This window comes from Eubalaena glacialis, chromosome 5 (genome assembly GCF_028564815.1).
Source record: "Eubalaena glacialis isolate mEubGla1 chromosome 5, mEubGla1.1.hap2.+ XY, whole genome shotgun sequence".
Lineage (NCBI taxonomy): Eukaryota > Metazoa > Chordata > Mammalia > Artiodactyla > Balaenidae > Eubalaena > Eubalaena glacialis.
The window spans coordinates 38675387-38689587 of NC_083720.1; the positions used below are offsets into that span (position 1 = coordinate 38675387).

The 14201-nt window shown below is 57.0% G+C and overlaps 1 protein-coding gene across 1 annotated transcript in view; it reads right to left on the reverse strand.

Annotated features, from left to right (window-relative positions):
- The window catches only part of WDR1 (WD repeat domain 1), a 39675-nt gene that overhangs the window by 20636 nt on the left and 4838 nt on the right, over window positions 1-14201 (reverse strand). The window contains exons 3-5 of the mRNA XM_061192096.1: window positions 7924-8014; window positions 3192-3339; window positions 1794-1974 (exon numbers count right to left, since the gene is read on the reverse strand). Of these exons, the coding sequence (XP_061048079.1) occupies window positions 1794-1974; window positions 3192-3339; window positions 7924-8014 (420 nt within the window). The remainder of the gene's footprint in view (window positions 1-1793; window positions 1975-3191; window positions 3340-7923; window positions 8015-14201) is intronic.

Consider the following 14201-nt stretch of genomic DNA (forward strand, 5'->3'; position numbering starts at 1 on the left):
TGCCTGCCAGGGCCACAGGGTGAGGGCAGCGCTCTCAAGTTAGAAAGGAAAACGGAAAGAGGAAGAACCTTTGGCCAAGTCCCCAAGTGAGCACACGGGGAAGCCTGGCAGGGTGGTGAGGGGCACAGATTCGGGCCAACTCTGGACTCGAATCATGGCTCCACTCACCCGCCACCGAACCACTCTGTGCAGGGTTTAACCCACATCTGCAAAGAAGAAACGAATCCTTCTGGGGGGGTGGGGACAGGGAAAGGAGCCCTGCCCATCCACAGCCCAGATTATGGCCACGTGAAGCCAAACAGAACACGTGTGGCGGGCGTGGGGAGCAGGGCTACTTCACGGCTACAAGCTGGGACGGCCTCTCGCTGCCAAGGAAACCTCCCTTCCCTCCTCCCCGGGGCGCCGTGCAGGAAGCCCAGTTACTTGACTCAGCCTGACTCAGCGGTGTCCCAGGGAACTTTATCCCACTTAAGACACACCGACCTTGAACCATGGCCTCCAACACAGTGCCACCACCTCCCCATGAGCAGCAGCCCCGGAGCCAGCCTCTGGGAGATGCGGGGTGTCGGGAGGGACTCCAGGCTGCCCACCCTGCAGGGCCCAGAAGCCAGCCAGGCCCCACTCGGTGGCCCCAGGATGAATCCAACCCCATTTCACTACAAATAGGTAACCTGGAGAGCCCCTCTGCACCCGAGCCGAGACCCACCTGTGTCTGGACATGCTGCCCATGGCCCGAGTCTTGTCCCCAGGGACCCCCTGGGGACCCGCAGAGGACTGTCACCGCCTTCCCGGCCATGCCCTGCCTGCTCTTTGTGCTTCACTGCATTGTCATCAAAGTTAACAGGACTCCTCAGCCAGCCAGTAACATTCGAGACACGTCCCCAGACCTCGGCCAACCCCAGCTCAGCCGCCTCCAGAGGAAAGAGCTGGCCGTAAAGCACCGCGCATCCTCCGCGCTGCAGCTCAGCGCGGTCACTTCCACTTCCAACACCGGTGCTGGCTCCCTTTCCAGTGTTTTCACAAGACAAACTGGGAGGGCAGGTTCAGAACCACGGCTGCCCCGAGACCGGCCTGAGGGCCATCCCCTGCCAGGCGCCCTTCCTCGGTGCTCCAGCCTCAGACCCCAGGGCAGGAAACAAGCATCGTGGGCTGCTCTGGGCCTGCGGGCCCTATGCACAGATCAAATCCATGGTTAAAATGCTCTCACGTCCATGTCTCCATGCCCATCTTGCAGATGGGAAAGGTGAGGCTTCGAGGGCCTCAGTCAGGGAGCACGTGCAGAGCTGGGACTGAGGCCCCGCAGCCATTTATACCCAAAACCTGTGTCACTCCACTGGGGCGTTTAGAGCACACATCCACAGGCAAAGCACCTAACTCTGCTCACCCTGTGTCACTTTACAGGTGTGACCCTGCCCTCATCATCTCTCCTGGGGAGGTGCAGGAGGGAACAAAACCAGACATCCCTGGAAGCCCACCTCCTCTGCCACTCTGGTGGCTCAGTGGATCTCAAGCTGGTACAACTAGAGGGCAGGCTGCTGCTGGGCCTGGGCTCCCCTTTCTAACAAGGCACCTCTGGCAGGATGCTCGCCTGGTCTCACAGCATCAGTTGTGCCTACTCCCACCCAGAAATACACACATCATCCCAGGGCGACCCCCGCCCAATCCTGGCATTAATGCTGTGCGCCCGTGACCTTCTGCCATCAGCATCTAACAGGTCTAGACTCCACTAGCTTCACATACCATACAAACCATGAAGTTCACCGAGAAACCACCCTCCGGAGAAGCCCACTCACGCCAATTGTGAACTTGAACTTGAATGGTGGCCCCTCAAAGAATGCGGCGCAGTTGTCGTCGCTGCCGGTCACCAGGCGGTATGGCCGGCTCTGCTTGATGTCCACGCTGTTGATGACTTTGTTGTGTCCCGTGATCTCGCCCACAGAAGAGCCGCTGTCCCACAGGAAGACGGCTCCGAACCTTTACCCAGGAGAGAAAAGTCAGTCCTGGGAAGGTCACCACGGGCAGTTGTGTTCCCAGCAGTCAGAGGGCAGTGGTGCTGGCAGGGCGGCCCTGCTCACAACTGTGCTTCATACACTCTCCCCAAAACAGCCAACACTGACGGCACCCAGGATCTGTCTGAAGGATAGGAGAACAAGCAGGAGCAGTCCCAAGGGCCTCCGGGAAGGGACTGCATGTCCGTGTCTTATGGCCCAGACCCAAGGAGCCTCCCACATGAAGGTGCCTTAAAAGCACCTGCCAGGGAACAGCTCGAGGCTTCATCAGTTTCACAGCAGTTTTAATAAGGGGTGGGGGGGGGCGGCAGAGTGGATGGGGGTGGTTTGGGGTTGGGCTGCGGACCAGGAAACACATCGGTTACCATCCCCTGCTAGAAAGGAGATGCTGCCTTGCTGTCAGCCAGGAGTCAACAGTCAACGAAAATGTATTGTTCGGGTTACCATTTGTGACTGAATGAAAAAGGAATTAAGACCAACAGGAATGACTTGAAGAAAAGCTATGGAAGAATGAACACCTATCAGAACACACATTAAGAGGGGCCTCTAAGTAAGGGAAACAAAGATATGTGTCTGCCAAGTACAACTGATTGAGGGCGGCAGAGGTGCCGGGAAGGGAACCCTGACTGCACTCGGAATAAGACACCTGGGTTGCAGTACTGACCCTGCTGGTCACTGGCCCCGTGAGTGCAGCAGCCCCCCGGGGCCGCCCACCCAGCGTCCTGTCGCCCCCTCCTCCCTCCTCAGTAAGGTGGCCATGGGGTGTGCCCAACTAGGGAACACATCCGGCCTCACTCTCGGCAGGTGTGGTCGTGGCGTTGCTGCTGGGAGGGACCCCAATAACACTCTTAGGAGCTGCATCGCTTTCACCTGCTCCCTTTCCTGCTTCCTGCTGCCTGGAATGTGGGCAGGACAGCTGGGGTTCTGGGAGGTGAAGGGCCAAGGACATCAGATCAGAGAAGGTGCCTGGGCCCGGAGACAAACCCTGGGGGTTCCCCGTGGTTACGTGTGGTTTTCCGTTGTGTGTTGCCGAAGCCCACCCTGAAGGAAGCCCAGCACCCACAGGACTCAACGCACACCAGTCCAAGCTGCACCGACGTCACTGCACCCCTCCCATCGGGGGCGTGCGGGAAAGAAAGCAAAGCAAGGGACACAGGCAGGAGGGGCCGAGGCCAGACTCACTTCTCCCTTCCTTCCCCGACCACTGCGATCCTCTTACTGTCTTCCGTCCAAGCAATGTCCTTGACCTTCCCAGCGAAAGGCTGGTACTCATACTTCAGGAGGTGCTCCTTCTGCGTGGTGTCCCAGATCCTCAGCTTCCCAGATACATCTGCGGACGCAACGGGGCGGCGAGAGCCACGTTCACCACGGTGCCGGGGCCACGTGGGCACAAGGCATGGCCACCCAGCACCGCCCAGGGTTTTGGAGCTGGCCGGGCGTAGCTGGGAGAAGGCGTGGGTGTTCCTCAGATAAACAACACCCAGCCACCGTCAATCAGAGCCTGCTGCCTCCATGAGGACCGACAGGGAGTCTCCGCATTTCTCCAGGCACCACAGGGATCTCAAGCCCTGCATGGGTGTCAGGAAGCCCAGGGACGCACAGTGGCAACCCCCTTTCCTTGGAGGGTTATCTAACTGGCATACGGGCCCTGGGCAACTTCCTTAACACTCAGGAGCTAAAGATCTTCATCTGTAAAACACGACAGTACTAGTGACACTGCATCTCCCGTGCAGGGAGGAGCTAAAGATCTTCATTTGTAAAACACGACAGTACTAGTGACACTGCATCTCCCGTGCAGGGGCTGCAGTCGCCAGTACAAACGAGGGCACTGCTGTGTGTGCAGCTGGGCAGCCTGGGGCATGCTGGGTCCCGCACGGGGGCCCCACCTGGGTCTGCAGGCCCCATTCCCCTCCCATCTCCTTCCCCGCCTCAGGCAATCGGCAGCCCCTACTCGGTACAGCAAGGCACCATCCCGCCACTCGTGGCTGAGCCATGAGTGAGGCCCTCTTGTGAGACACGCAGGTGGGTGCTGGAAGGAGTCTCGCTACAGGCAGAACTTGACGCCAGGCCTGTTCTCACTGCAGCATTTGCAGCGGATCGGTGATAAAGTAACACCCCCTTCTCTCCCCACCGCCATCCCATCACCAAGTTCCCAGCACCAACCCCGACACATCCCCTTCCCAACTGAGCACTGACTTCCCAAATAAGAAGGAAAAGTGGAGCATTTTAAACTAACTCTTGAGGCTAAGACCTCAGCCCCGCGTAGGTCTGGGCCAATTTCCCCCAGCATGTAAGCTCGAGTTGTATCCAGGACCCTTGGCCACTTCAGCACTGAACGCAAGGTCTACAGACTGTTCCAGTGGGAACAGCTTTCAACTTCTGTTCGGGTCCAGTCGAGGGTGGGCGTCGGCTGCAGACATGGCCCCTGCCCCACGCGGCTCTGTAGGCCTAAAACACCACCTACAACCACACCCACAACAGGGGGGATAACGTGCCGCCAGAGGGCTGCTGTGATGATAAAATGAGTCAACACATATAAAGTCTTAGACTAGCCCCTAGGACACCGCAGACACTTGTAACGAGTTAGAGTTAGTTCTAACTGTCAGTGAATTAACTAAGGCTCTGCAGAAGCCACTGGAGACCCCTCCCCGTGGGCAAACACGCGGGGCTCACATCCACTGTGGCACAGACGAGAGACGCTAGCCTCCCTGTGAACAGCACTAATGAGGGGGTCCCGGGGGCCCTGGTCTCTGGACGAGGTCCAGCCAGACTGCCTGGCACGCTGCCTGAGGCGAGCTCCAAGGCTGACCCGAGCCAGTTAAGCCTCTTGGCTGAACAAATGGGCCCACGGGGAAAGAAAAGGAAGGGGCAGAGGCCGGAGCCAGAAAAGGAGCACTGTGCGTGTGTACAGGAAGGGAACACACACTCACGCGTGTGCTCACATTCATGCACACGCCAGGCTGTATGGTCCCCGTGCTCAGGTCAGCCCAGGGCGCTACACGGAGTCATGGAGGACACAGCGTCTGCAGGCACAAGGCCGAGCCCGTTCCCCTCCCCGCCCCTGGACAGCAGGGAGCCACTCTCCCCACCCCTTGAACGCAACGGGCAACCCGCTTGTACCTCCCTCAGCTCAGCCCCGCTCCAGGCCAGGCATCCTAATCAGTCTCCCACTGTCTCCCTGCCCAGACCATCAGCCTCTTCTGATGGGCCCAACTCATGCATTTGATTCTTTTCGGAAGCAGCTGGGGCCGCAAACAGACAGTGGGGTGTGGAGACCAGGCGCTCAGGCCCCATCCGATGAGGGCGGCCCTGACCAGGTGCACCTGGGTACCAGGCCCTGTGCCAGGTGCTGGGGGCGCAGCACAGACCAGGCATCTGCTGGCAGACAACACACACACACACACACACACACACACACACGTCCACGCACTTACAGGACAATGGAGAAAAGCACCGCAGTGCAAGGGGACAGACGGTGACAGTGGGGAAGGGGCTCCCTCCCTCCAACAAGGCCTCCTTGCACCACTGGGAACAGGTCTCCTCCAGGACAATAAGCTGCATCCAATGACCGTTCGTAGTGAGCCTGCCCCCCACCCTGCCTTGGTGTGGAAAGCATACCAGCATTGCTGGGGCAGCAGCGGCGGGGGCGGCCTCTGCTCACACCCGCTCTGGCTCTGCAGCCTGGTCTCTCCTCCCACGTGCCTCACCTGAGCAACCCTCACATCCTGCTCAGGGCACAGAGAACCCTATCCAGGAGAGCCTCTACTCCGCAGCCTGGGAAGATCCCCTAGAAAGGGAAATCGGGCCCACGAATGGCTCCGCCCTGAGAACCACCACACAGGACCCAGGGGCCCCCGGGGCACAGACCGCCGTCTCATTCAGAGCTGGGGGTCCAGGCCCTGGCGTGGGCTCCTCCCACGGGCCTTCCAGAAGGTTCGATCATTTTGCAGAACGTGGACCAGCCAGACTTACAGGGATCTAAAGACTCGCAGATCTGAGGCTGGAAACCGGTCTGGGAGTGACTGCAGGGTTCCCGAGGTACCAGGACCCCTGCCCTCAGGGACCCCAGCCCCACCCCGGGCACACCGGGTGCCAGGTAACCCACTTAGCCAGAGGGCACAGCACCTTCTCAGCTCCAAACCCTGCACACCACACTGTTTTTATTTTTAGCCCAGAGCCCTAATCTCTGCAGTAAATGTTTTGTGGCCTTTGTTCCATTCAAAGGGCCAGCTCGCTAGAAACATAAAATACACCGCCCACGCCTGCCTGCAGCCCAACCTCCCTCGCTTCCCCCACCAAGTCAGGGAGCTTGTACGAGAGGAAAACGTCAGATGGAGGCTTTACTTCCATGGACTGTCCTTTGCAACGGTCTCTGCGCCAGCATTTGAAGACCGTGATTCCTGTCTGGTTAAACTACCTGCCTGGGGACCGGAGGGCAGGCCTGGGCTCGTGAGTGATTCAGCAGCTGGGCCACGGCTCAAAGAGCAGCCAGGGAAGCTGTGCCAACCACACTTCTCTCCTGAGAAGACACAGTTTTAAAAGTCACCAGGCCCCAATCATGGCGCTTTAAATGAAGGGGAGTTTTGCTGGCAGGCAGGGCTGGGGGGCGGGGAAATCACAGGGCTAGAGTAAATCGTAGGATATAAATTAGAGCAAGTTTTACAGATGGAGTCAGAGTAGGTGTAAACATAAAAATCATTAAGTGACCACTTTGTGCCAGCTCCTGGCCGAACCTTTCACACACAACCCCAGGCGGCCAGCATTAGCCGTCAGCCAGCACGCCTGTCACCCTGGTGTGTCCGGGCATTCAGTGACAGACACCACGGTCCCCTGTGGTGCCCACCAGTGCCAGGGCTGCCCCAGGCATTGTACATGCATTGCTGCACTGGGTCCTCCCCAAACCGATCTGGTGGGAACTAACAGTCCCAGTTTACAGAAGAGAAAATTAAGGCCCAGGAAGGTAAGTTATTTAAGGAAAGCTGCACAGCTAGGAAGGGGCGACCCCTTCAGGGACAGGTCTGCACTGCCTGCCATGCAGGGAGTGAGGCACTGTAGACAAATGGCCCTCCCCCTCCCCCCGTTAGTTCTTTCAGCAATTTGCTCATTTCTGTCACTCTCCAGGGAGGCTGACGAGGCCCACATCAGCTCATCCACCTGGCTCTTCATGGGGCCTGAGACCAGGCTGGACACAGGCAAGGCAGCCAACATCTGCTGAGTGCATGAATGAACGAATGAACGAATGGGAGACTCGCGGTCTAACACACTCTAACTTGTGTGCCTCCCTTTCTCATCTGTAATAGTAAAAGACCAACCTCAAAAGAATTGGGTGAATAGAGCATCCTACAATGTGATGAGCTCATGTCCCTCCTCTTGCCCAGCCTCCCACTGAGCCACACAAAAGCCCGGCTGGATGGAGCCAAGGCCCTGACCACCAATGGAACAAGTGCTTGCCTGAGGCTGGCGGTGTGCTCGGTACAGGAAACGGAACAGCAAAAGGTGACACGAGACAAAGCTACAAGTCAGAAACACACACACACACACACACACACACACACACACACACACAAACAAAATGGGCTCCAATACATCACGGTACAGCTGCCCACAGAGGCCTCCAGCCAACCTCACATGAGCATCTCCCCTGACCTCTGAGTTGGAACCAGCTGGAACACGGCCAGCTAGAGTTCTGGAAAGGGGCTTTTTGCTGGCTTACACTTTCCTTGTCAGCCCCAACTGAAACTCATCACGTTCGCCCCACCTGCCATCCCCACGCTCCTTGAGGGTCTTCCCTCTTCCTCCCTGCCTCCTCCACCTCCCACCCTCCCAAGCCAGGCGCCCAGCTTGGCCCCAGGACTGGGGGCGGGGGGGGCACACCACATGGACCAAGGAGCCACGCGTGAGGACAGACAGGTACCTCCAGAGGCGATGTAGAATCCGCTGGGCGCGTACTTGGCCACCACCACCTGGTGGGCGTGCTCTGTGTAGATGTCAGCAATGGCCGGGTTCTGCAGGGAGGAGACCAGAATGAACACAGGGAACCAAGAAGCAGGCAAACTGCTTTCCGCTCTCCGGATTAATGGATTTGGGTGGGAAAATGACATACACACCCCGCCCTCACACACACAAATACTGAAGTCAAAACCTCCATAAAATAATCCCAGAGGTATACTTACCTGCCTGGTTGATAGAATTCTAGGTAGTTTTTAACTCTTGTATAAAATTCGAGGTGCTTTTCTTTCCTTTGTCTGCTTTTCCTTACTTGCCAGAGTACAAGCAAATATGTATTTGTGAAATATATACAGGAAATACAAGTTTCGTTAGAAACTTAGAAAAAATTAGAAAAAAATCTCTGACTCTCATTTTCTCCCACTTTGCGGAGCTGCCGGCTGCTGCTGCATTCTCTGAGTCCAGTTCCCCCAAAGCGGGTCTCCCCTGTTCAGAACCAACTCTATCACAGGCTTCCAGGCAGTGTCTGACCCGATCCAGAGTCTTTGGCCTGGAGGTGTGGCAACAGAGGGGGGCAGGCAGCCAGGAGCCTCTCCTCGTCCAAATCCCTCGTTTGGGAAACTGCCTTTTGTGGCACAAATCCAAGGCTGGCTGGACTCTGCAGCAAGAACAGGGCCAGCATCTGGGACCAGGAGCATCTTTGCTACTCAGCAGTTAGGTTTCAACATAGAATGTACTCTAAGTAGATCAGGCACTCCCTCCACCCCTGCACACACAACCAAGGGTTCTCAGCAAACCTGGAGCACGTGCTGAGATGCTCTCCATCTGTCTGCACAGCCGAGCCTTCTCCCAGGAGGGAAGAAAGACGGAGCCATCTAATCCCTGATACCCGTTCACAGCTTTCCGCGAGCCAAATGCCCGTGGAAAAGAGGCAGCTTCCCACAGGCTGTGGACACATCGGGTCCCAGGGAGGCTGCTGCAGGTACACCTAACCTGACCCCCAGCTGACCCCACCTCTTACGACCACCCCGTTGTCTCCCCCCTCCTGCCCTCCTTATGCCCCTCGACAAGGTCAGAGGCCTGGACTCTTCTCAGCCTCCCGGCCACGGGATCCCCCCCATCCCACCAGAGTAAGCCCGGAGAAGCGCCCCCTAAGTTCTAGCCCCGGCAACCACACTCCTGCCTTTCCTGTAAGCCCACTGTCTCCGTAAATGCCGTGCCCTCGCCAGCAACACCTCTCTCTGCCTGCTAACACCCACTTATCAGGCCTAAGTGAGGAGAAGTCTGCGCGAAGCCTCCTGTGCTTCTCTCTCCTGTGCTTCCAAAGCAGTTCACACGTCCCCAAGGCAGTTATGACACATACAAGTCCCTGGCCTTCTTGCCCCTCTCCTCCAGCTTTTCTTTGACCTGCTTCATGTGCATTTATCTCTTTAGCCATCACAGCAGTTGGCAAATAACAGATGCTCAATAAGTGTTTTTTTGGGGGAAAAAAGTTTACATAGTCCTTTTCCCCCTAGGACTTAACACTTAGCATCATAAGATATAGTATGTATGTGGTTCATAAATTAATCCATTGCAGAATAAACATTTGTTTAATGAAATTAGAAATATATCAGGCATCCAAAGATATTCTGAATGGCAAACAGGCACATGAAAAAGCGCTCAATGTCGTCAGCCTTTTGGGAAATGCAAGTCAGAACTACAATGAGAAACCATGACATACTCACTAAAGTCAATAAATTAAGACTGATGTCACCAATGTTGGCAAGTATGGGTGGGGTACAGTCTGGAATGCTTATCTATTGCTGGTGGGAATGGAAAATAATACAGCCAGAAAATAGTTCAGCGTGTTATTTATAAACATACACTTATTCAAAAACGCAGCAATCGCACTCCTAGGTATTTGTCCAAGAGAAAAGTGCATGTCCACAAAAAGACACACATGGTTGAAGGTTCGTGACAGCCCCCAAGTGGAAACAACCCAAACATCCACCCACAGGTGCCTGGAGAAGCAAACCGCACCGTTCATCCAGCAGAATACGACTTGGTCAACGGAGAGCAACAAACTGCTAAATCCCCTCAACCACAGGAAGGAGCCTCGAAAGCCTACACTCAGTGACAAAGCCAGACGCAAAAGAGAACACACTGCACGGTTCCTTTCTGATCAAAGTCTAGGAAAGGCAAGCCCACTGTGACAGGAAGCAGGTCGGGGCTGCCAGGGCCTGGGGGGAGGGTGGAGAGGCCGACAGAGTGCGAGGGGCAAGAGGGCACTTTTGGGAGTAACTGGAATGTTCTGTAGCATGATCAAGGCGGTGGTGATGGGACAGTATCAATTTGTCAAAACTCAAGTTGTGCACTTAAAACGGATGGATTTTATTGTACCTAAATTACACCTCAATAAAATGATGACCCCCCAAGATCCATTAAACGTCCGTCTAACCCAACCTGTCCCTGCCCAGGTTAGTCCTTTGTACCCGAACATTCTAACGGAGACAACTTCCCTCACAGAGACGCTGGCAAAAGCGGTCTGTGGCCAGGCGGCCACAAAGGCTCTTGTTCAGTTGTCCATTTCGAGGCTGACCGAGGACTCTCACACCCACACGTGGGCACTACGGATGGGAAAGCCATCCCTCCGAGGGCAATGCCCACGCTGGATGTACAGCCTGGCACTGCCCTTAGAGGGTGAGTGGGTGGCTGGTGGAAGATATGTAAGCAGCCGCTCTGGGAGGAAGTTCTGCCCCTAAAAATCCTCCCCCTAAATGGTCAGGGTGAGTGAAACCCCAGGGTCCTCCCTAGCAGGCTCGGCCTCCTAGCAGGCTCTGGGCTGGATGAGACGGCACCTCGTCCGTATTCCCAATACAACTGGGCCAAGTTCTCCAGGCTGAACGTAAAGAACATAATACATCCAATCAGCAGCAACCCCTCCCTGCTGCTCCGCACACAGGGAGGCCGGCTACTTGAGCCAAAGATGATGCCTCCCTGTGCCCAACGTGTCCAGGCTCATCGCAGACCAGCAGGGTCAGGGCTCAGACACTCAGAGCGGGCAGCAGTTCTTCCCCTCCCCCCTCCGCGGTCTCCAGGGAGAACAGGATTTGGGATGTGCAGTTTATCTGGGGAAGCACTCTGGAACGGGGAATGAGACAGGAAGGGGAGGAAGCCAACTCCAGGAGCCGCAGGGAGACCTTCAGAGCGGGGCTGGGTTTTCTGCCCTGCCAGAGGGTGCGAGGCTGGGGTGTCCCTCCCCTGGGACTTCCTTCCTGCCCTGCCCCCATCAGGGGACAAGGGACTTCAGGCAGAAACCAGGAGGAAGCCCTGGCATTTGAGGCCCGTGGGTGCCTAGCAGATGTGGGCGGAGGCAGGCAGAGCCCGTGAAAACCTCCTGTCATCTTACCGAGACCCCAGGCTCATCCCAGCCCTGTCCCTCACCCTCTACCCTGGGACTGTCCCTGCCCTGCCCCCCACCTGTGACCCCACCCCGCAGGCCTGCCCCAGCCCTGTCCCATCTTCTGCAGCACCTCTCAACCCCACCTGTCTTTCCACCCCAGCCAGACTCCATCCAGTTCTTCCTGCCCCTCCTGGGACCGGGACAGTATCCTGACAATGTCGTTCCAACTGACCCCTCTGCCTTCCATTGATCCGCCAGGCTCCACGTCCCAACTCCGATCGCATCATTGCAGAGGGCTGGTTCAGGGCCCAGCAGTGCAGGTGCCGTGGAGGAGGAGGCCACTCCCACCTCCCACCTGTGCCCCCGCCCAGCAGCAAGCTAAGCAATCTCCCCCCGCCACCTTTCCACCACACGGGGCGGGGGGGGGGGGGGGAATCACTAAAAGAGCCCCTCAAGGCTCTCACATTCCTTTGTCCTGAGGCTCAGGTGCTGAGGTCAGAGGTCATCACCGCACCTTACAGGTAAGGTTAAGGGGTGGCTCCGGCCACAGGGCATGGCGGCTTGCCACGGCACACCTGGCCCCCTGTGAACCCAATGGACATGTCAGAGATCGGGAAGGCCGCCCGACCACTGAAGCTGCGGGACACAGCGCTGCGGAGGCCTCCGCGCTCTTCTAGAGCAGCTGACGGTCCCTGGCGGCCTCCAGAGAAGGACCCAGGCCTCCTCCAAACCAGGCAAAGTGAGCACGACCTTCAGGAGGATTGTTTCCAGAGCACTGGCTTTCTAAACACACCCAGTTCCTAACAGCAGGCGCTGGTAGTGGAACCTGTGCAGCAAACACAACTTGCAGGGCCCTCTGCTCACCTGCGACGAGGGCTCAACTCGAATGACTACAGAGCGACCCGGCTGCCAGGCAGCTCCGCAGACCTCTGCGCTTCCAGACCTGCAGGTCTGAACCCAGAGGCTCAGCCTGATCACAGCGCCTCAGAGGGTGGTGAGAACACACCAAGTACTGTACATTCACTCCTCCAAAGAACTCCCCACGCCTGCACCTCCTCTGGGCTGGCCCAGGGTCCAGCAGTGAACCAGTGACTTCATACACACAGCGATTGGCCTGCCCTGCTCAACCTTCAAGGCTCCCTCTCACCCAGAGGAACGCAGCCATACGTTTGGACCTACGGTCCAAAGTCCATTTCCCATTCCGCCCTCGTCCCTCCTCTATCAGATCGCTAGCTGTGACACTCTTCCCTTTATCTGCCTCAGTCTGGAATATCTTCCCTACTTCCCGGTCCCAGATAACCTTCTCCTAATTATCTTTTAACCTCAGGTAAAGGTTACCTCCTCCAAGAAGCCTTCTCTGATGCTCCAAGCTGGAAATATTTCTCCCAGCCCAGAAAGCCCACACTACCTTCCCTAACCTCCCTCCCCACTGCCCTTATTACTTTCTACCTTGGACTACATGTCATTCTTATACCCACAAAGCTTCCCACAGAGGGCAGGGCCCAGGTCTGATTCACCACTTCTTCCAACCTCCATGCACTTGTATTCCCTGTCTAGACTCCCCCCATCTCTGCTGTCTCAATGCCCTTCCTGGAGAACACTTACCCTCCAAAACCCAACTCAAAAGTACCCGTTCTCCAGAAGCCTTCCCTGCAGCTCTGTGGCACAGCTGGTCCTTCCCTCTTGTTCCCAAAGCACTCAGGACACACTTCTTTAGAAGTGTGAATGTTACACTTAGAATGTTACCTACTGGGGTTCTTCCATCACCCCTGCTGACACTTTGGGCTGCAGGACAGCCCTGTGCATTGTGGGATGTTTGGCAACACCCCGGCCTCTACCCACTAGATACCAGTAGCACAAAAATGTCTTCAGACATTGCCAAGCATCCCTCAGCAGGGTGGGAGCGGGGGCGGAACCGCTTCACTGAGAACCACTGATTTAACCTTGGACACTGTGGCTGCGGGCAGGGCTCGGCAAGATGGAATGTGTGTGGGTAACACCAAGACCGAGGTCGGATGAACCAGCTGATGATGCCTTCATCTTTGAGCAGCCTCCTAATCGGTCTCCCTCCCACCTCACATCTTAGATACAGAACCAGTTCTCTACTGACTTGACCGCACTGCTTATCTGCTGACGCTTTTCATGGTCCTGGTGGCCTCCGGTCCAGGCCGGGCTGTCTCAGAGCCGTCCGGCCCCCAGCACCGGAGCCCCGCACCCTCTCCTGCCTGCCTGTCGCTCCCCCCCACCCCAGTGCTCCAGCCACAAAACTCCACAACCTGTGTGGGGCCCTCTCGCCACCCCCTCTCCACTGACTGGTCCCTTCCCGGGCCCCCAGCTGCTCAGAAGTCCTCATGGCACGTCTCCTCCTCTCAGTATCAGTCCTGTCTGAGTGTTGGTTTCCCTGGGAGACTGCAAGCTCTGTGAGGACAGGCGTTTGTTTGCTGGGCTGTCTCCAGAACTAGGCATGGGCTTCACTACAAAGCAGGTGCTTATAAATACTTGTAACAGGATTAACTCGGGCTCAAGTAAAGGAGGTGGAGGGGGAAGGGTGGAGGGGAGAGAAATGGAAGTGCCCACCCGGAGCCAGCTGAGACTTGGGGGGCCGCACCACGACTGGCAATGGGCGGGGGAGGGGGTGACACTGATGTCACATCCAAAGCACCTGAGGGTCACTGGCCTGGGAGCCAGTGAGGCACGTCCCCACCACTCGGGCTCCACTCGGCTCCGGGGCCTTCTCGGAGCCCCAGCTTCCTCAGTGCTCTCCTTGCCCTGGACCCCACACGTGTGCTGCCTGCTGGCTTTCCGTCCAGGCGGTAATCAAACACGCCACTTCCTCCTGTCACCCGGGGGCCCGTTTCACT